Consider the following 22,561-nt stretch of genomic DNA (forward strand, 5'->3'; position numbering starts at 1 on the left):
TTTTCAATGTTTACATGGTCCATCTTTCTGCATGCCATCTACTTAGTAGCAGCAGTGCAGGGTATTGCAGATTTGTCATATGTGACACCGCTGCAATACCCTGCACTGCCCCGGCAATGTATATGGTGTGCAGCTAGGTGGACAAAGGGAAATGGTGTTGAGGCCACAGCTCTCTCTGGTAGGGGCAAATTTAATCAAATTGTGGGTTTGTATGAACATGGAGAAAGTTGGTCAAACTAACTCTCCCAGTTGAACAAAACCTTTATTTTTGTTCAAGAGTCTTTGTTACATATACTGTACAAACTTTTATTTGCAAAAACTTGCAAAACATTTAAATATGTATTGTTCTATTTTACCTTTTAGTGACTTATGCTGTTTCCCATATGGAATTCAACATCCTGGTTTATTAAACCCATGCTGCGAGCAGGACAACTATGAAAGGTCTCAAAGTTACAAGACAACATCTTCATATGATCTTTCCTGTGAAAAACCACTAAGGCCGGGAGACTTTGCATCATTTCAGGATGGACATCCAAAGCCATCCTTACCACAGCTATCCTTTTCACGAAATAGAGCATACTCTGTAAGTCATCTTAACTTGGAATATCTCGCTTTACAAGACAGGATAGAGTCTCCTACTACCATACTAGAAGAAAGAGCACCATTAGCCAGATCAAAAAAGCAAGGGCCTCCTCGCCCTCCACCTCCTAAATGGGAAAAGTACAAAGAGCACCAGGCATCTAAGGAAGCTGCTAAATCTGGATTATACAAAGAAAGATCTGTGTCAGAACTTAACAGAGATATTGAGGATGCTAGACACAATTCTCAAAGTCTCGTTGTGGATAGGACATCTTTAAATGTGGAATGCAATTTGTTCCCTCCTATAAATGGGATTAATCATGTTAAAGAACCATCTGAGATAAGATGTGCTTCTCAGGGACCTCAGAAGTATTCCCCTGCTCCTTCTCCAAGCCAGATTGCTTCAAGGTAAGTTTTTTTTATTTTTTATTGTTTGCTTTCTAAAATATTTGCTTTGTTTTGCTGCAATTACAGGACCAAGGTTATTATTGTTTGAGGATACTGTTCAGTCAGGGGTAGCAAATTCACCCACGTCATGGTGCCTGAGGGGGCCATACATCCCACTGTTGCAGAACAAGACAACAATATTATAAATGACACATGGTATGTGAGGGCCCAGCGACATATTTTGCTTTGGGGCCCAGGATCTCAAGTTACACCTTTCTGCTCAATTGGAATTAGGACATATTAATCTAGTTATGGTAACTCAAAATTAACCTTTATGATTTATTGCCCTCCATATTGCAACCACTGCATGTATAATTCCATTTGGCAGCATTTAGTACAGGGGTGGCAATAGCATTTCAAGTTGTAATTCTACGCAACATGCCACCAGCAGACGAACTACAATTTCTGAATTGATCTGAGTTCGGGCAGGAACATGCAGCATTATAAATCATAATAATTAGAGATGAGCTAATCGAAGCTGACTAAGTCGAATTCGTTACGAATTTCATGAGAAATTCTATTCGCACTAAATTCGAATTTCCTCGCGCTTCGTAGTAACGAATCGCATTTTTCCTAAAATGGCGGCTGCACGTGTGAGGACATGAAGAAAGGAAGTCTGGGAAGGCGGGATCACCCATACTGATATGCATGCAGCCAATCAGCAGCCAGCCCGCCCTGTGATGTCATAGCCGTATAAATATGGTAGCTATCTTAGATTCTGCCATTCACCAGTGTACTTAGTGCAGGGAGAGACGTGTCTGCAGGCGCTAGGGACAGTGATAGAAAAAATATCATTCTGCTAAAAAAAATATTTAGAACGAAAGTGCAGGGAAAGATTATTCAAGGTGTAGGGAAAGGATAGGGAGGAATCATTACACTGTATTTCTGTTGAACAGGGTTCAGTCGGGGAGGTGACAGCCTGGGTAATAGGAACAATCAGATTACACTTTGCTGCACTGACTGGCGATACAAATTGCCATTATACAGCTCTGGAATTCCATCAAACCGTTCTTATTGGGGTGCAAGTGCTGATTGATACAGCCATTAACAGGGTTTATTACAAGGAAATATTTATACGTTTTATTTGCCCTAGTGTGGTGCAGTTATGTGTTCTAAAGCATTTTTGGGCTTTTATTAGTGGAAAAATGAAAAATATATTTGCCACCTAGCGGTGCAGTTATTTGTTTTAACTCTTTCTACCTCTGGACAGTTTTTACCTTCCTGCCCAGGCTATTTTTTGCAAATCTGACATGTCACTTTATGGTAATAACTTTGGAACACTTTTATTTATCCAAGCCATTCTGAGATTGTTTTCTCTCATCTATTTCACCTTTATTTGTGAAAAAATCCCAAATTTACCCCAAAAATTTTTACATTTGCAAAATTTCAATTTCTCTGCTTTTAAACCAGAAAGTGATACCTCATAAAATATATTTATTACTTAACATTCCCCATATGTCTACTTTATGTTGGCATCATTTTGTAAATGTCATTTTATTTTTTTAGGCTGTCAGAATGCTTAGAATTTTTTAAGCAATTCTTAAAATTTTTAAGAAAATTTCCAAAACCCACTTTTTAAGGACCATTTCAGGTCTGAAGTCACTTTGTGGGGCTTACATAGTGAAACCCCCCCCCCATAAATGACCCCATTGTAGAAACTACACCCCTCAAGCTACTCAAAACTGATTTTGCAAACTTTGTTAACCCTTTAGGTGTTCTACATGAATTAAAGGAAAATAGAGATGACACTTTTTGAAATTTTCCATTTTAATCCATTTTTTTTCTTTAACACATCGAGGGTTAACAGCCAAACAAAACTCAATATTTATTACCCTGATTCTGTGGTTTACAGAAACCCCACATGTGGTCGTAAACTGATGTAAGGGCGCACTGCAGGACGCAGAAGAAAAGGAACGCCATATGGTTTTTGGAAGGCAGATTTTGCTGGACTGGTTTTTAGATGCCGTGTCCCATTTTAAGCCCCCCTGATGGACCCTTACAGTAGAAACTCCCAAAAAGTGACCCCATTTTGGAAACTAGGGGATAAGGTGCCAGTTTTATTTGTACTATTTTGGGGTACATATGATTTTTAATTGCTCTATATTATGTTTTTTGTGAGGCAATGTAACCAAAAAATGGCTGTTTTTTACAACATTCATCTGACAAGGTAGATCATGTGCTATTTTTATAGAGCAGGTTTTTACGGCCGCAATTATATAAAATATGTCTACTTTGTTTTAGTTTTACATAATAAAGCATTTTTGAAAGCCATATTTTAATTATTTTCTGCCGATCGTGTTGTGCAGGTGTGCGTTTTTTGCAGCAAGAGTTGACGTTTTTATTGGTACCATTTTAGTGTACATATGATTTTTGATCATTCATTATTACACTTTATGGGGCAAGGTGACCAAAAAATTTATTGTTTTGGCACAGTATTTATTTATTTTTAAAAGTGTTCGTCTGTGGGGGTAGATCATGTGATATTTTTTTAGAGCAGATCGTTACGGATGTGGCAATACCTAATATGTACACTTTTTCTTATTTATTTAAGTTTTACACAACAGTACAGGGAGTGCAGAATTATTAGGCAAGTTGTATTTTTGAGGATTAATTTTATTATTGAACAACAACCATGTTCTCAATGAACCCAAAAAACTCATTAATATCAAAGCTGAATATTTTTGGAAGTAGTTTTTAGTTTGTTTTTAGTGTTAGCTATTTTAGGGGGATATCTGTGTGTGCAGGTGACTATTACTGTGCATAATTATTAGGCAACTTAACAAAAAACAAATATATACCCATTTCAATTATTTATTTTTACCAGTGAAACCAATATAACATCTCAACATTCACAAATATACATTTCTGACATTCAAAAACAAAACAAAAACAAATCAGTGACCAATATAGCCACCTTTCTTTGCAAGGACACTCAAAAGCCTGCCATCCATTGATTCTGTCAGTGTTTTGATCTGTTCACCATCAACATTGCGTGCAGCAGCAACCACAGCCTCCCAGACACTGTTCAGAGAGGTGTACTGTTTTCCCTCCTTGTAAATCTCACATTTGATGATGGACCACAGGTTCTCAATGGGGTTCAGATCAGGTGAACAAGGAGGCCATGTCATTAGATTTTCTTCTTTTATACCCTTTCTTGCCAGCCACGCTGTGGAGTACTTGGACGCGTGTGATGGAGCATTGTCCTGCATGAAAATCATGTTTTTCTTGAAGGATGCAGACTTCTTCCTGTACCACTGCTTGAAGAAGGTGTCTTCCAGAAACTGGCAGTAGGACTGGGAGTTGAGCTTGACTCCATCCTCAACCCGAAAAGGCCCCACAAGCTCATTTTTGATGATACCAGCCCAAACCAGTACTCCACCTCCACCTTGCTGGCGTCTGAGTCGGACTGGAGCTCTCTGCCCTTTACCAATCCAGCCACGGGCCCATCCATCTGGCCCATCAAGACTCACTCTCATTTCATCAGTCCATAAAACCTTAGAAAAATCAGTCTTGAGATATTTCTTGGCCCAGTCTTGACGTTTCAGCTTGTGTGTCTTGTTCAGTGGTGGTCGTCTTTCAGCCTTTCTTACCTTGGCCATGTCTCTGAGTATTGCACACCTTGTGCTTTTGGGCACTCCAGCTATGTTGCAGCTCTGAAATATGGCCAAACTGGTGGCAAGTGGCATCTTGGCAGCTGCACGCTTGACTTTTCTCAGTTCATGGGCAGTTATTTTGCACCTTGGTTTTTCCACACGCTTCTTGCGACCCTGTTGACTATTTTGAATGAAACGCTTGATTGTTCGATGATCACGCTTCAGAAGCTTTGCAATTTTAAGAGTGCTGCATCCCTCTGCAAGATATCTCACTATTTTTGACTTTTCTGAGCCTGTCAAGTCCTTCTTTTGACCCATTTTGCCAAAGGAAAGGAAGTTGCCTAATAATTATGCACACCTAATATAGGGTGTTAATGTCATTAGACCACACCCCTTCTCATTACAGAGATGCACATCACCTAATATGCTTAATTAATAGTAGGCTTTCGAGCCTATACAGCTTGGAGTAAGACAACATGCATAAAGAGGATGATGTGGTCAAAATACTCATTTGCCTAATAATTCTGCACGCAGTGTAGCATTTTTGAAACCCCAAAAAATGATGTTTTAGTGTATCCATAGTCTGAGAGCCATAGCTTTTTTATTTTTTGACCGATTGTCTTAGGTAGGGTCTCCTTTTTTGCGAAATGAGGTTATGGTTTGGTACTATTTTGGGGGGCATACGCCTTTTTGATCGCTTGGTGTTGCACTTTTTGTGATGTAAGGTGACAAAAATAGCTTTTTTTAACATAGTTTTTATTTTATTTTTATATGGTGTTTATCGGACAGGGTGGATCATGTAATATATTTATAGAGCCGGTCGTTACAGACGCAGCGATACCTAATATCTGTGTTTTTTATTTTATTCTTTTTTAATTTTTTTATTATAAAATCAGGGGAAAAGGGGCGTTTTTCTTTTTTTACTTGAAACGTATTAAAAACAGATTTTACTTTTTTTTTTTTTTACTTTGTGACTTCAACTTTTGGGGGTCTGATCCCCTCTGCAATGCATTACAATACATCTGTATTGTAATGCGTTGCCTGTTAGTGTATTACACAGAGTAATACACTAACCGGTTGCCTAGGAGACCCAGCCTGAGGCTGGATCTCCTGGGCACCTGTAGAAGGCAGGTCCTAATGCCATGCAAGGCATTGGGCAGTCTCTGCACGGCATCGGGCTGCCTTTTCACCCATCGGGTCCCTGCCACAGCAGCGCAGGAACCCGATGTGCTCCCTCACCTGCAGCAAACCCCTTCTATGTCGTGGTCAGCGCTGACCGTGGCATAGAAGGGGTTAATGCGCCGACATCAGTGTTTTCACCGATGCCGGTGCATACAGCAGTGGTCCGGCTAAAGGAAACAGCCGGTCCCCTGCAGCTGATCGGGCAGGTGCAGCTCCTGCACCCGCCCAATCAGCGGGCCGTAATAGTACGGCGCTGGGCGGAAAGTCACGTCCCACTGCATGGTCGGGAAAGAGTTAAAGCCCTTTTTTGCGTGTATTAGTGGAAAAAGGAAAAATATCTTTGCCGCTCAGCGGTGCAGTGAGATATTTTACAGCCCACTTTGCCGTTTATTACTGGCGAAATACAAATATATTTGCCGTTCATAGTTGTACTTATCTGTAGAAAAGCCTTTTTTGGAAAGATAGAAAAAAAAATTAATGTCGTTCAGCGGTGATATATTCTAAAGCCCTGTTTGCTGTGTATTAGTGGCGAAATAAAAAATATTTAGTTATTTGATCTAACAGTATGTCAGGCAGAGAAGTGCCAGGCCCTGCACAGGGGAGTGGCAGAGGCCTAAATGTTTCTGGCGCAGGCAGAGGTCGCAGCAGATTAAGGGGCTGTGGCAGCAGGGGTCACTTCCAGAGGCCTGAGCTCCTAGTGTCAGCTAGCGGTCGTGTCGTGACCAGCAACCCAGCGGTTCTTGAATGGTTGACTCGATCTTCGACTTTGTCGAAACTTACATCAGACCCCTCCAGCCAAGAGTCAGTGGGTTCGTCAGACACAACTCTTAGTTGGCATGGCCCGGGAGGTGGCCCTGTGCCCTAACCTGTCCTCAACCTGCCTCTGTCCTTTTCTGTTCCCTCAACGCGAGAAGTATTATATGTTGTAGGCTCTGCTCCACTTTTCAGCGAAGAAGAGCTACTAGAGGACAGTCAGCAGCTACTGCCCAGCCAAGATGTGGCAGGCAAGTAGTGATGAAGAGAGTGGCGTGGGAGCTAGTGTTGAGAACGGTCAGGCTCCTGACCCAGAGACGGTTGAGGAGGACATCAGTGACGTGCGGACACTACTCGATGATGATGATGATGATGTAGCTGATGGCACTTGGGAGCCAGGTGATGAAGGGGCTTCATCATCATCGGGAGAAGGGGGTGGCAGCTTGCCTGTGAGCCAGCAAGTTGCTAACGTGTCACACCGGTGACAGGTTTGAGAAGGTCTGAAAGATTATCTGCTCATTAGTGAACTGACAGCATCTTTTGGTTTCACTTTGTCTGTGTGTTGCTTGTATGTCCACACCTCCTGTTCAGGTATGGATCATGTGACCTTTACCTCCCCCTATTTAGTTTGACTTCACCCATCACTCCTTGCTCTGGATAGCTTCATTTGGTGTTGGAAGAGCTGGAGTGTGGTTCTAGTTGAAGTCCTGATCATCCATCATCTTTAGAAGTTAAGTGTTCCGCTTGTTGTGTTTTGTATTCCTCCCCTCCCCTTCCCCTCTGTTGTTTACTAGGCCTCAGTGAGACGCTGGTTCCTTCACCTGGGAAGGAACGGGTTGTCTCTGCCCTGTCATTAAGTCTAGGGCATCTGAGGGCCACCAGGGTTTTCTAGGTTCCTGTGTATGGGCATCTCTACCATCGAGAGGTGCCTATACGGATAGGAGTTAGGGCCAGGAACAGGGTTTCATAGGTGGTGACCCTTTTCCTTCCCTAGCGGTGAGGCCTAGTGTCTTTTCCCTTCCGTTTTGTTGTCTTTTGGTGTTCTCCCCTACTACATCCGTGATATAACGTGGCCGGGAGTCAGCAGGATGGCAGCAGTGGGGGGTTGGGAGCTAAACATGCCCTGGGTAGACCACCCGCTTCGCGGGAGCCTACCAGCCCGGGAAGTAGCGGTGCAGGGGCTCAAGGAGGCAATGGCGGTAGCAGTCAGTCAGTGCGTAGTGTTGGGGGTAAAATGACCTACTCGGCGTGTGGCAGTTTTTTTAAGCTGCCGGAGGAGGTGAACGTGGCCGTATGTAGAATCTGTGGGCAGAGAGTGAAGCATGGCCAGGGTGCCAATATTGGCACTACAGCCCTGCGTCAACATCTGCAGCGTCGCCATAAAGTGGCCTGGGACAACCGTGGCTCTGATGTGGTGGCCCAGCCTGCTGCAGCAACCGCTGCATCACCCACTGGCATGCATCCGGTTTCTGGCAGTCAAGTCTCCACCACCTCAGCCGAATGGAGCTGTCTGTCCTTCCCATCATTTGCCAGTCCTCCTGCTCCTGCTCCTACTCCTTGTCACGCATTCCACCAGCAATCGATTACTCAAGCGATTGCAAAGAGACAACAGTATGTGTGCACTCATCCAACGGCGCAGAAGCTGAATGTGCTCCTATCAAAGTTGCTGATGCTGTAGTCCACCCCTTTCCAAGTGGTGGACTCTGCACTTTTAAGAGAACTGTTGGCTTGTGCCGAGCCAAGGTGGAGCGTCCCAAGCCATTATTTCTTTGCCAAAAAGACAGTACCAGTCCTGCACACACATGTAGAACAGAAGGTGGGCCAGTCCTTGAGCCTGTCTGTGTCTGCCAGAATGCACGGCAGTGCCGACGTGTGGAGCTGTAACTATAGTCAGGGACAATACATGTCCTTTATGGCCCACTAGGTGAATGTGGTTCGTGCACAGCCACACCAGCAATTTTGCCAGGTGACGCCCCTTCCTCCTCCACGTTGCCACTCCGATGGTCCAGCAACAATGTTCGCCTCTGCCTCCTCATCCTCCACCATATTCTAAGCCTCCACAGCAAGGACAATGCACAGTGCCCCTCCAGCATACCACATGTGCAAGGGACGGCGGTGTCACGCTGTTCTGCACCTCGTTTGCCTGGGCGAACGGAGTCACACAGGGGAGGAACTGCTCCATGTCCTTCAGCAAGAAATAAAATCCTGGCTTTCTCCGCGACCACTCAAAATCGGAACCATGGTGACCGATAATGGGAAGAACACTGTGTCGGTGCTGCGTCAAGGAGGCCTGAAACATGCGCCCTGCATGGCACATGTGTTCAATCTGGTTGTCAAGCGGTTCCTGAAGTCTTCCACCCATCTACAAGACATCCTAAAATGGCCAGGAAACTTTGCATGCACTTCAGCCACTCGTACACTGCAAAGCACACCCTCCTTGAGCTGCAGCGGCAGAACGGCATCCCCCAATATAGGCTGATATGCGACGTTTCCACCCTTTGGAATTCCACCCTCCATATGTTGGACCGACTGTATGAACAGAGAGGCCATCAACGATTTCCTGATGATCCAAGCCGACAGGAGTACTCCCCTGTGTAACTTCGATGTCAGCCAGTGGCAGCTCATGCGTATCTGCACCAATCGTCCATCCTCTCGCAGGTCTGACCGGGGGGGCCCTCTGCATTCATGTTCTACTGCCATAGCTGCTGGGGAGGGGAGGGGTGGGGTGGCAGGAGCAGTACCAGCTCCATCAGAAGCAGCCTGAGTCTACAGTCGCTGATGAGCATCTTTCTTCACCCGCATAGTGAAGAAACTACTCACCTAGACGTAGAAGCTACTCACCTAGAAGCTAGACGTAGAGCAGAACCTGAACCAGCAGGTGGTGGCATACTTGGAGTGCACCCTGCCAGCCAACATTGACGATATGCTGGACTACTGGGCAGCCAAACTGGATTTGTGGCCGCATCTGCTAGAGTTTGCCCTGGAAAAGCTGTCCTGCCCAGCCAGTAGTGTGGCATCAGAGCGGGTGTTTAGTGCAGCGGGGCCATAGTTACCCCAAGAAGAACTTACCTGTCTACCAAAAATGTGGAGAGACTGACCTATGTCAAGATGAATCCGGCGTGGATCAGCCAGGATTTCCACCCACCAATTCCTGATGCATCAGACTAGATCATCCATGATGCCACACCAACACTTTGACAAGAGATTGGTTTCTTCTGGCTATCTGCCTCAGCTACTATTCTGATGCTGCCACCCGCCTGATGCCACACATCTGATGCCAAGTGTTCCTTCTTTCACTCACCATCTTCAGCGGGTACTGGTATTGCCACCCACCTTCACACTCACCTTGCCATTCTGTGGTCTCCGGATGCTGCTGCCACCTACAGATTCGGTCCTTGTGCCACTCTGTGGTCTCCTGATGCTGCTGCCACCTCCACACTGTCACCTTGCCACTCTGGTCGTCTCATGCTGCTGCCACCTACACACTCTGTAATTGTATCACTCTGCGGCCTCCTGATGCTGCCGCCACCTACAGACTATGTCATCTTGCCACTCTGTGGCCTCCTCATGCTGCTCCTACCTCCACTCTATATCACCATGCCACTCTGCCGCCCCCTCCAGACTCTGTCATTGGGCCACTCTGTGGTCTCCTCATGCTACTGCCACCTCCACTCTGTGGCCTCCTGATGCTGCCGCCACCTCTGCAGTATTTTACCTAGCCACTCTGTGGCCTCCTAATGCTGCCGCCACCTGCAGACTCTGTCATTGGGCCACTCTGTGTCCTCCTGATGCTGCCACCACCTCCACACTGTTACCTTGCCACTCTGTGGTCTCCTGATGCTGCTGCCACCTACCCACTGTCATTGTGCCGCTCTGTGGTCTCCTCATGCTGCTTTCACCTCACCACAATGTCATAGGGCCACTTTGTAGACTTCTCATGCTGTTCCCACCCTCCCCACGTCATTGCTGGGCCACTATTTAGCCTTTTTGGTTTGGCTGACATTATCATTTATTTGACCCTTCAACTGATCTGTCAGAAGGAAGGTAAAATGAGATCCTGTCTGTGTAGCAGCTGTAAGGCCTGTATGGTCCCATCAGAATTGGTTTGTGATTTGGTAGCTAAACGCAGGAGTGGCTACAAAAGACAGAAGACTTGCAAATATTCAGTTCACAAGCCAATTTTGTGTTTTGTACCCACTCCTGTTATAGTCAACGGATCCAACAGGCTGTTCACCCGTCGGAACAGCCTGCCCGAGTACCCTGCCACTAGTGTGAAAGTACCCTGAGTGCAACGTCATCTGCATGTCATACGGACTCACAGTATTATTTCACTACCAAAGCAGACTCCCTATGCTTGTTACTGTAAGGCACAGTGTTCTACACCACTATAAATGCTCTCTGCAGCCAGAAAATAGCCGTTTTTTAACGTAATTCGCCGAGAATTAATTTTACCGAAAAATTCGCTCATCACTAATAATAATGTTGTAAGGTCATGTCACAGGAGCAGTAGCTCGCACACTGAGGGTATTTCCCGCACTGCTTGTGTGTAGTGTGAAATTACCCTTAGGGCTCTTTCACACGAGCGGATCCGGTGCGGGTAATCCGCTACGTGAAAGAGAACCAAGCCAGGTTCTGGACAGCAGAGACACGAAGCATTAACATGATTGATAATGCTCCGTGCCGTTCTGTGACCTTTTTGCTAAAAAATAAATCACAGTGACAACTTTATCTCACTGTGATTTTGTAGTAAAAAGATTACAGCAAGGCACGGAGCATTATTAATCATGTTAATGCTCCGTGTCTCTGCTGTCCAGAACGGGGCTTGGCTCGCTTTCACGCAGCAGATTTCCCGCATGGCATCTGATCGTGTGAAAGAGCCCTTAAAGGGATTATCTCATTTCGCCATTACTAAGGTGAGACTTAACCCAACCACCAGATGCACGGCATAGACGTCCGTGATGAGAACAAGTCTTGCCACTTTACAAATCACTAGTAAGACCACATACAGTTCTGGGCTCCTGTGAACAAGGCAGACATGGCAGAGCTGGAGAGTATTCAGAGGAGAGCAACTAAAGTAATAAAACACTGGAATGAGGGGGCTACAGTACCCTGAAAGATTCTCAAAATTAGGGTTATTCACTTTAGATAAACGACTGAGAGGAGATCTAATAGTCATGTATACATATAGTAGTATATCAGGAGTCTATACAGAGATATCTCCCATCATCCAGTTATACCCAGGACTGTGACTGTGATGAGGACTACTGTAACAGAGCAGTGCCGGCCTGCTGTGCTGTTTCCCGTTCGCTTAGTTCTTGTGGTTTAGTCTTGTGGCGTTGTCTTAGTAACAGCAAGATGAGACAACCCCTTTAATAATACTGCATTAAAATTGAATCGGAAAATTGTGATTTAGGTTTTTACATGTGAAAAATATGTATTTAGCACGTTACACTTGTAAAAGGCACTGGCATCAAAACTGCATCTGGCTTTTTCGGGGGGTGGAGCTTGCGCTGGACTGTGATGGCCACATAGATTAGAGCTCTCCGTACAAGATCCTCAATAGTACTAGCCTACGTAAGCTGACAGACAGAACTATCATCAAGATCGGACACTCTAGGTCTGGGGACACCCCTAATAACCTCCGAAAACCAGCGGGGATATGGATAAATTCATTAAAAAAGCGTCCGCTACCCTTGTGGCATGCGAAAAAAAGATGGTGCTGGCTACGCCGCACAAGTTCAGTGAAAGCGCCACCGAGCATTCAGATGGGGAGAGTGATGCAGACGATCCTCACAGCAAGACGGCGCTCCCAATCACCCAACGCTTTTTGAAGCAGACGCTTAGTAAGGCACTGGAGCCGGTGCTGAGCGAACTCTCAGCCCTTCACCATTAAATGCACTAGGTCGGGGATCGAGTGGAGGCCCTAGAAACCAACCAGGCCGCAGTCCTGGATCACCAAACGGCTACAGCGTCGTCTCTCCAGAAATGCCGTACCTACCTCAATGAACTCCACAATGCCCTGGAGGATCAGGAAAACAGGACGCAGGAATAACCTGCTCTTCAGAGGAGTCCCCGAAGCGGTCCCTACAATGGATATTCCCGCAGCAATCCTTACAATCTGCAAATCCCTATTGGGTCCTGAATACCAGATGGACATAGTCTTTGAGCGTGCTCATAGAGCACTGCGCCCAAAACCCAAACCATCTGAACCCCCCCAGGGACATGATCTGCAAGTTCCTCAATTGTCAAGTTAAAACAGCAGTCCTGGAAGCCGCTAGAAACCACGCAGACCTGTCTTACGAGGAGTCTCCTGTTTTGATTTACCAGGACTTGGCACCCTCAACGATCAGTAAAGGCAGATCCTTGAAACCCCTGACTGACTGGCTCAGGTCCAACAAGATTCCTTACAGATGGACATTTCCATTTGGACTATCCTTCTTTCATGCAGGACGCCGTCTCAACATTTCAGCATTCGCCGACCTGGATACGGTCTATGACCATCTACAGATACCTCCGATGGAAGTAGAAAACTGGGAACTGTACCAAGACCTAACGGAGCTTCCGGACATACCGAAAGTGTCTCCCTTTGAACAAAAGGAGGAATACTCAGCTAACCCTGTAGAGACTTGACTCAGATCCGTAACTTTGTCTATTTACCTCTCTTGGTACCTCTCATGTCCTTGCTCCTTCTCCCTTCCTCTGATTTGCCTTTTTCCTCCTTCTTTACCTGAAGTCCTAGAATCCCTACACAAACGCTCCTTTTCGGAGTCACAATAACAGAAATGATCAATTATGCGGGCAGAACTGAAATCCCTTCTCCAATCGTCTGCAGCCAAATACTTTCTACATTCACAACACAAATTTTTTGCACATGGCGACAAGGCCTCTAAATTTATGATGCACAGGGTTAAGAACAGAAGATCGGCGAACTACATCCATCAGTTAGAATCCCCCCAGGTTACACCTCTCTATGCTTCTACACTCATAGGAGCGCAATTCCAAGAATATCTAACTTGTGGGTATTGTTAAAGTATTCCAATCATCTTAAATCTAGCGCTGTACTACTTACTACTAACTTCTTGGCAGTCAGGAGGCTGGGTGGGCGCTCGTAGCGTAGCTCACCATGTCACGCGCCTGCTCCGCCCACTTTATGAATGAAGCAGGCACCGGGCCCCGCTGCCATTACAGAAACAGATGCCGGCCCCCATTCACTACACAGGGACACTGTTATGGGGGGGGGATCTGTGGATGACACATAAGATAAGATGCTATATATGTGTCATCCACAGATGCCCCCACAATGATCCCCCATAGCAGTGCCACCCACAGATGCCCCCATAAGTGCCACTTACAGATGCCCCCATAACAGTGTCATCCACAGACCACCAGTAGTTCAAAACCCACCAAAAGCACACCTTTTTGTTCAAAATATTTTTTTTTTCTTATTTTCCTCCTCAAAAACCTATGTGCGTCTTATGGGCAGGTGCGTCTTATAGGGCGAAAAATACGGTAATTAATTATAACTTTTTGTGAATTGGGAGATTTAAACTTGCTTTTTTTTTTATTCCAATTAAAATTTAGTAGGAGTCTGAGTCGGTTCATTTTTTGCCGACTCAGACTCCAGGTACCCAAAATTGCCTCCGACTCCTCGACTCCGACTCCACAGCCCTGCCTCTGACTGGAGAAGAAAAAGTTCAGTCTCCAGAAGTGTCAAAGCTTCTTTACTGCAAGAACTGTGAATCTGTGGAATAGACGTCCTCAAGATGTGGTCACAGCAGGAACAGTGGACAGTTTTAAAAAGGGCTTAGATGAATTCTTAAAAGTAAATGACATTAATGAAAATGTGTAGAAATCCGAGTCTCACTTCCTTCTGGGATTCATGTCCCCACCTATCTCTTGGTTGAACTTGATGGATTTGTCTTTTTTTTCAACCATATTAACTGTATAACTGTGTGACTTTTTGTAAACTTTTTTTTGGGGGGGCGGTAAAGTGACAAAAAATGGCGAATTGGACATTTTTTTTCCTGTTACGCCATATGAGATAAATATTGTTATATTTTAATAGTACTTTCGTTTTCGCACACAATGATGCCCATGATTAGAGATGAGCAAATGTTCCAAGATTAGATTAATTTTGGATTCGCAGAATTTTTCGAAAGTTCGGTTCGGGTCCGAATCTATTCGTTACAAACCAAAGTTGCTCCCATTCCCCTGGAAATAGGTATATAACCCCCTCTAGTCATCTAAAACACAGATCTTGAATGAAAAGTGTCGATCTCGTATCCTCAACTTTTTACAAATGTTTTTTCTTTTTCCCTCACCGTCCCCCCTCCCTAAGCTCAGACATGGCATGTTTTATGCTTTTTCCTATTTTCAAAACTTCCAGCAATTGTCCCTTATAATAGGCAAATGGAGTTTAAAACACACACGTTTTTGTTATTGGGGGGAAAAATTGATGATGGATGAGGGACCAAGCCTCCAAAATTTGACCTTTAAGTGGCCAGAGCTCACATTCACAATGACAACTGTCAGAACAAAGAAAATGCAGCATCAAAAAATTAGACCCCTCTGTGGCCAGATGCTCCCAGTTGCAGTGCTAACAGAACGAAGAATGGTTAGCTGGATGCAGCCTCAAAAAATAGACCTTTTTACGTGGCCAGATGCTCGTAGTAGTAGCTGTCAGAACGAAGAAAGGGAGGGCTTGGATTGTTTGGGACCAAGCCTAGAAAAATGCTCCCTTTTACTAGAGAGCAGCATAATTAGAGTGGCTTAAGGCTGGGTTAGGTATTTGTGGCATGTGGCTGCAACATGAGTAACAGCAATAGCAACCTGGCATGGTAGTAGTAGAGACGGATGCAAAGAGTTAATAGTGGTGGCAGTAGGGGATCAGCAGCACGAAGTGGTAGCTGCAATGGTGGTGGTGGCTGGCAAAAACAACAGCAGTTGTTATATGGTACATGTTGGAAGGCAGGCAGATGGCAGCAGTGGCATGATGTATCGCTCTGGCACCCGTCCAAACTAGCTAATAGCAAAGCTCCTTACTGTTGTAGCTTTGCCATTGGTTATTTCAGGCACAGGCAACATCGTTGAGCTGCCTATACCGTTCACTGCGCTCCCTGCGCTTCTGAATGTAGCGGAAAAGTTTAAGGCGTATTCGTACGCTTTAGACTTTTTTCACAGTGTAAAACAGCCTGAACAGGCATCTATGACGCTTGTACAGGTGTCATTGTGACTTTTGTTGGCCAGCATGTCTGAGAAGCCAGTTCTTTCCATCTCTGCCTTCCTCTGTAACGATTGTATCGTTGCCGGTGTCGTCGTCATCATCCTCATGCTCCTTCAACACTGTCTACTCCTCCCCCTCCTCTAGCTGAAGCTCCTCATCCTCCTCTTGCTCCTCCATGGAACTTTCTCCTCAGAGGCTCCCCAAACTACCACCATCCTCTTCCTCTAATGGTAACGCCTCTCCACCACCCCAATCCGGCTCCCAGTTTTGTCTAACAAAAAAACATCATTATTGGACTCCTCAACCTCCCCACCACTTTTATTAGACTGTGATAACTCATGTTGAGCTTCTTGACCCACCTGTAGATTTCCGCTCTGAATGTGCCACCACTGCCACTACCTCCACCAGACTGGCTAAGGGTGCACTACTACTACCACCACTGCGCAGAGGGTCCCTCATCTCCTCACGAACCTTCACTTCTAGGCAATCCAAAAGCTGACTGCTCCCTAAAAAGTAATCAGGGAGACTCTCAAGACTATCTGCTGGAGTGTGTGATGGGGTTCGGTGGCCTCTTCTTGGGTACAAAAAAAAAAAGAAGGCTCACCACTAGGAGGGGCCAGTGTAGACACAGAGGACCCAAATAACAGGCTTCTCTGGGGCTGAAAGGAGGATGAGCAGGAGGACCGCTCTTACCCCTGGCTCCAAGGTATGGTGTCTTATTCAAAAGGCACGTCATCCAGCTGTGACTGAGAGGAGGAATGAGTTACTACTGCTACTAGCCACATTCTTAGGACAAGGTAGGTCTGGATCTTATGTTTGGAAGTGGGACCCCCGCTTTCCAATCATTTCGAAGTTGGTGGTTGGTGGGCGGCCTTCTGTACACAGTCAGACAACAAAAGAATCAGGAAAGAAATTGCAAAAGAAATTTGTTCAACCACACTAGAAATGTATGGATTATTTGCTACAGGCACGTTTGTATCATTTACTTTGCTCACTTGGTTATAATTATCTGACTGGCTGCACCCACCTGTCAGAATATTTATACTGATTGTGAAAAACAGTCTTTTATTTATGTAACCAAGTCAGGATCTATAATCAAGGAGATTCCAACTTATTTTCATAAACAAAACAAGAGCTAAAGACTAAAGAGGGGTACCATTGATACTGCAGGTACAATCACCCCCAATTCAGTCTAGATCCTACACACAGGATATGATTGTTATAATATATATGGATATCATTAACTAATTTCCTAAAATACAAATAGAACTTTATACTATACTAAAGAATCGGCCTGGAAGAAATCAGGGTCAAGGTTCAGGAATGTAGTATAGTCAGGTCCTATTCCCTCCTCTCTTATTCTCTTTGCTGTGGTGAGCTCATGCTGCCTTTTTATCCCATTTAGAAATGGCTTGACCAGATTTATCAATAACTAGTGGCATTATTTGTGTTACTCCCCCATCTATTTCACAACTCATGTCTTACTTCAACCCAATCAATAGATGGCACTGGAGGTCTATGTAAAAAGTTTGTGTTTTTCTCTTAATTTCTTTAAAAAGATAATCTTTAACCCAAACCTTGAGAATAATCTTAAAAGACACCTATGTATACACAACTTCCAGACATTCAGTCAGTTTCTAAATATATGGCTCAACCCTATTTAATTAAAACACACACCATAAAACTCCTACTCTATTCAGTGGGATAAAAACTAATTTCTGTGACACTATACTCATTGTCTCTGTGAAGATGCCTTATTTGCTTATAATGTCCATAATCCCCCTTCTAGAGATCTTCTAAGAATGTGTACCTAATTAACTCTACACCATTCTATGACACTCTGCAACTACAGTGGAAATTCACCATATTCTAACACTAAATGAATATAATATAATTACCACACGTCTAGTTATTTAAAACATACAATTTTAGAACATATCATATAAAAACCAAAATCCATTCACATGATGATTAATATGAACATTACAAAGAATAGTAAAATTAGATCCTCTTTCTATTCACTGAGAATAAACTAAAACTCAGCACATTTCTACTTGGTTACCTGTCTACAGACAGCATTTATGATACGTCTCTGTCAAGGCATGAAGACTTTTATGATACGTGGTTAAACCCCCTTCTCTCAAGAGAATACTTCTGCAAACATTTCTGCACAGATTATAATCTCGGAGGTTAGTGATTTTTTTTAGTCTCTAAAAGTTTGAACTCATCTTGCCCTTCTAAAGACCAGACAAGATGGCTCCCATACAGCACATATCAGTCCATATTGTATTCTGTATAAACCTTCCTAATACAGGTTCTGACACACCCCTCAAATAACGGTCAAACTTTAGTAGTGAAAAAAAAAGAAAATTGTCTGATACAGCGTCATATGTAACTATCTACTTTTATCGTTGCAGCCGCAAACTGCGGTTATTGCTTGGCTACAACCGACTGCAATTTCCTCCTGCCTGGTGGTGACAGAACACTATCGATGTGTGCTCAATCACTTTTATAAACGGTGGCTACTATAGGGTGCACTGCAAGGACCAGCCAGCCCAAGCTCTTCACTGCCCAGCTATCCAGCTCTTGTCCCTAAGTTATCCCTAAACTTTCCCTGAACTTTTCCTCCCTGCTAAAATACCCACTACCTAATTCTTCTCCTTACCACTACTATCCCTAATCTGTCCCCTAGCACTAGATAATGGCTCCCTAAATGATTGCTAATTGCCCTCCTGCAGAGATGGTCCTCTCTGGTCAAAGAGTAAGCGCACAATGGCGATCCTGTAGCCGTTTACAGGCACCTCCCTTCTTTAGTCCACACTGATTGGCTCATGGAGGCTGCTTGTCAGCCTCTCAGCCAATTAGAGCAAGCCCTCCCCCCCAGTTCCTGTCTGAGGCATGTGACAGGGCTTCTTCTTCTTTACTGGTGCTTTTGCACACTGTCAATACCTCAAGAATGCGCCGTTTTACAAGATTCGTCCAAATCTAACCAGAAAAGATCCGTGTCCGATTTGGTGCCTAAAAAAAAAATCGGAGATTTGTAACGAATCTGTGAATAGATTCGCTCATCTCTACCCATGTATTTTGATTTTGGGGAAAGGGGGGGAACTTTTTAAAATATTTTTTAAACTTTTTTGTTACTTTGTCATCCTGGGTGACTATAACTGGCAGTCATTAGATTGCCCATTGTTTTCTGTGATAGCTAAATAGCCATCATCGAACACTCCATTTACTATATACCAATACAGTGCTGCAGCCTGCTAGCCTGTATTGGTATATACTAGTATTAGCTTACTGAAACCTGCTTGAGGCTTTGGGCTATTACTATACCGTTAACAGGTTCCTCGATCTCAGCCGGGGGAACACTGTTACAGGTGCCGGTGCAACGCAGCTCCCGCTTCCAGACAGCTCTGGTACCATGGTCACATTTGACCAAGGATTAATTGTATCCACCATGGGTCTCTACTGTTTGAAACAGCAGAAACCCTGGCGGCTATGGTTGCCTGCTGCACGCACAAGCGAGCGCCATCTTTAAAGTAGCGAATTTTGCCATACATGTACAGCAGAGGTCGCCAAAGGGTTAAAGCTGTAATTTAAAAAAAAAAAAATTGCAGATTTTCCAGTCTTATCCATTTTGTTCCTGTAACACAGTAAGGGTTAACAGCAAAACAAACCTTAATATTGATAATCGTGCAGTTTTTTAGAAACGTCCCAGATGTGGGTACACGGCAGAGCTAAGAAGCAGGGAGTGCTGTAACTGTTGCAGAACTTTGCTTATGCAATGCAAAGTGTAAAATCTATGGTCCGATTGGGGAAAACCCAACACAGAACAGCAAATTTGTGTGGCTCTTAAAAAAACTTCTACTATGTGTAATATTATATTTTCTATTCGTTAGTGAAGGGGTTCAGTGTCTATGGAAGAGAATGAGTCAGGTACCTGGTGTCCAGTGGTTACTCACCTCCTCAGGCTCTGTCTGATGGTTGGCAGGAGCTGAATCCAGGACACCTGCCATACAGATAATGAGGAATAGTTGTGGGGTCACTAACACAGGACAGGCTTACACGTGTATTAAGTACAGAATATAGCATCTACACACACACATACATCTGGTATATACACACACATCTAGACTGCATACACACACACCATCCTTCAGTATTTTTCTCTAGTTACCTGTACATCAGGGAGATTTCAATGCACAGAATGTGTGTTAGATAATGCACTGTGCCATCCATTTACATATACCCAAACAATGCTAACTTATTCCCAAATAGTGATCACAGGTCCTTCATCATACTCTAAAGCGAATTTAGACATCAGGGACACATCCCCAAAGTGTTTTTAGACACCAACCCAGAGTAAATACAGACAACAAAATAAGTACAAACCACAAAAATACAGACCCCAGTCCAAACTTGACTGCTTGTTTTTTTTTTTTTTTACAACTGAACAAAAAAATCAAGATGGCCCAAAAATGTTAGACATACACCCTGGCAGCCTAATTTAAAGGCCACAACCCTACATCACACCCTCAATATATAATGCCTTGGATCACAAAGATCCAAAAAATTATAGTCTTGCTCAATAGAAAAAGGAACTGGCAGCCCCATGTGAAAACTCCTGTTCAGTCCATATAATTCAGATTCCTTCCTCAGAGCCCTGGTTGCAGAAAAGGCTGAGCATGTGATTTGCACTGTGCACGTCACATATTGATTGGCACATGCATAGTGGAAACTGACGGAAGAAAAAAACAAAAAGTTGGCAACCATACTGTGCATTGTCCATATATACAGAATAAGATCAGGTACTAGGATTTACACCAAATATGCAGGACAAAGAAGTGGTACTGAGCTGTGTATATATATTCAGATAAGAGCAGATACTGAGAATTACACCAAGTATTCAGGACAGGAGAAGTGGTGCTGTGCAGTGTCAATATATACAGAATAAGAGCAGATACTGAGAATTACAGCCAGTATACAGACCAGAAGAAGTGGTACTGTGCACTGTCAATATATACAGAATAAGAGCAGATGCTGAAAATTACACCCAGTATACAGGAGAAGAGAACTGGTACTGTGCAGTGTCCATATATACAGAATAAGAGCAGATACTGAGAATTACAGCCAGTATACAGACCAGAAGAAGTGGTACTGTGCAGTGTCAATATATACAGAATAAGAGCAGATGCTGAAAATTACACCCAGTATACAGGACAGGAGAAGTGGTACTGTGCAGTGTCCATATATACAGAATAAGAGAAGATACTGAGAATTACAGCCAGTATACAGACCAGAAGAAAGTGGTACTGTGCACTGTCAATATATACAGAATAAGGTCAGGTACTGGGATTTACACCAAGTATACAGGACAGGAGAAGTGGTACTGTGCGATGTTCATATATATACAGAATAATAGCAGATCATGGGAATGACACCCAGGTTACAGGACAAGAGAAATGATACTGTGCAGTATCCTTATATACAGAATAAGGTCAGGTACTGAGAATTACACCCAGTATACAGGAGAAGAGAACTGGTACTGTGCTGTGTCCATATATACAGAATAAGGTCAGGTACTGGGATTTACACCAAGTATACAGGACAGGAGAAGTGGTACTGTGCTGTGTCCATATATACAGAGTAAAAGCAGATCATGGGAATGACACCCCAGGAATACAGGACAGGAGAAGTGGTACTGTGCAGTGTCAATGTATACAGAATAAGAGCAGATGCTGAAAATTACACCCAGTATACAGGAGAAGAGAACTGGTACTGTGCAGTTTCCATATTGGATCGATGCCTTCATGCGTTATATATTAATTAGCAGATACTGAGAATTACAGCCAGCATAGAGGACAATAGTCATGCTGAGCAGGGCCCTTTTACACAGGATAAGAGCAGATACAGACCCACACATTTGTACACTTACAGGCTGCTTCTCCATGATCTCTTTTGAATCTGCATATGTGATCAACAGGTCTCTCAGCACTCTGTAATACAGCAGTCACCAGGATTATTCTGCTTAGCTCTCTGTCATGTTTTTGCTGCCAAACTGTGGCAAAAAAGTAAGAAAGCCACTATGTACAATAAACCCCACAATTTAGTCTCCATCCCGGCACTGCCCTGAATACATTTATGTGACGTAACTGTATTCAGGGCTGTGCGGGGCTGGAGGCTACATATTTGCCCCCTGCACTCCTAGCAGAGGGTCTCTTGAGGCCACTGCCTTACTTGCCTCATCAGTGGTGCGCACCTGGCTGTTAATGAAGGACCTCACTATGGCTAGCAATATACTGTAAAGCAATATGACTGATGTTCAGCCTTATGTAGTACAGCTTTTAAGTCTTTTGTTTTGTATCATTGCACATTTATTGTCCAAGGTCTTGATTTGATCCTCAAGGTTCTTTCTTCTCCCTAGTAATACATCTGAATGTAAAGAATCCGATGGAGATGATCAGTTATTCTGCTCAGAGTCATCACAATGGAACCATTGTCTACAGTTGTCCATGAAGCACGCCTCTCTCCTGCTTTGGAAGACCTATTTGAAGGTGGTTTTAGACGTTCGGAAGATGATTTGGTCAACAGATAGAGAATCTGAGATTTCTATTCCAGAAAGGTTAGTTGTTTTTCTTTTTCTCTGGACATTTTGTAGCATATCTGGTTTACTACATTATTTATATATATATATATATATATATATATATATATATATATATATATATATATATATATATATATAAAATTTATTATTATTATTATTATTAAAAAATATTATTTTTTT

The 22,561-nt window shown here is 43.8% G+C and overlaps 1 protein-coding gene and 1 long non-coding RNA gene across 4 annotated transcripts in view; one reads left to right on the top strand and one right to left on the bottom strand.

The window, feature by feature from the left end:
* The window catches only part of LOC120977598, a 51,669-nt gene extending 31,327 nt beyond the window's left edge, over positions 1–20,342 (bottom strand). Inside the window, exons 1-3 of the long non-coding RNA XR_005773929.1 lie at positions 19,737–20,342; positions 12,143–12,146; positions 5,587–5,599 (exon numbers count right to left, since the gene is read on the bottom strand). This is a non-coding gene — a long non-coding RNA (uncharacterized LOC120977598). The remainder of the gene's footprint in view (positions 1–5,586; positions 5,600–12,142; positions 12,147–19,736) is intronic.
* Positions 1–22,561, top strand: part of SHROOM4 (shroom family member 4) — a 166,999-nt gene that overhangs the window by 115,798 nt on the left and 28,640 nt on the right. For all 3 annotated transcript variants that reach the window (XM_040405591.1, XM_040405590.1, XM_040405593.1), the window contains 2 exons: positions 364–987; positions 22,199–22,396. In XM_040405591.1, the coding sequence (XP_040261525.1) occupies positions 364–987; positions 22,199–22,396 (822 nt within the window). The remainder of the gene's footprint in view (positions 1–363; positions 988–22,198; positions 22,397–22,561) is intronic.

The sequence above is a fragment of the Bufo bufo genome, chromosome 8, assembly GCF_905171765.1.
Source record: "Bufo bufo chromosome 8, aBufBuf1.1, whole genome shotgun sequence".
Classification (NCBI taxonomy): Eukaryota; Metazoa; Chordata; class Amphibia; order Anura; family Bufonidae; genus Bufo; species Bufo bufo.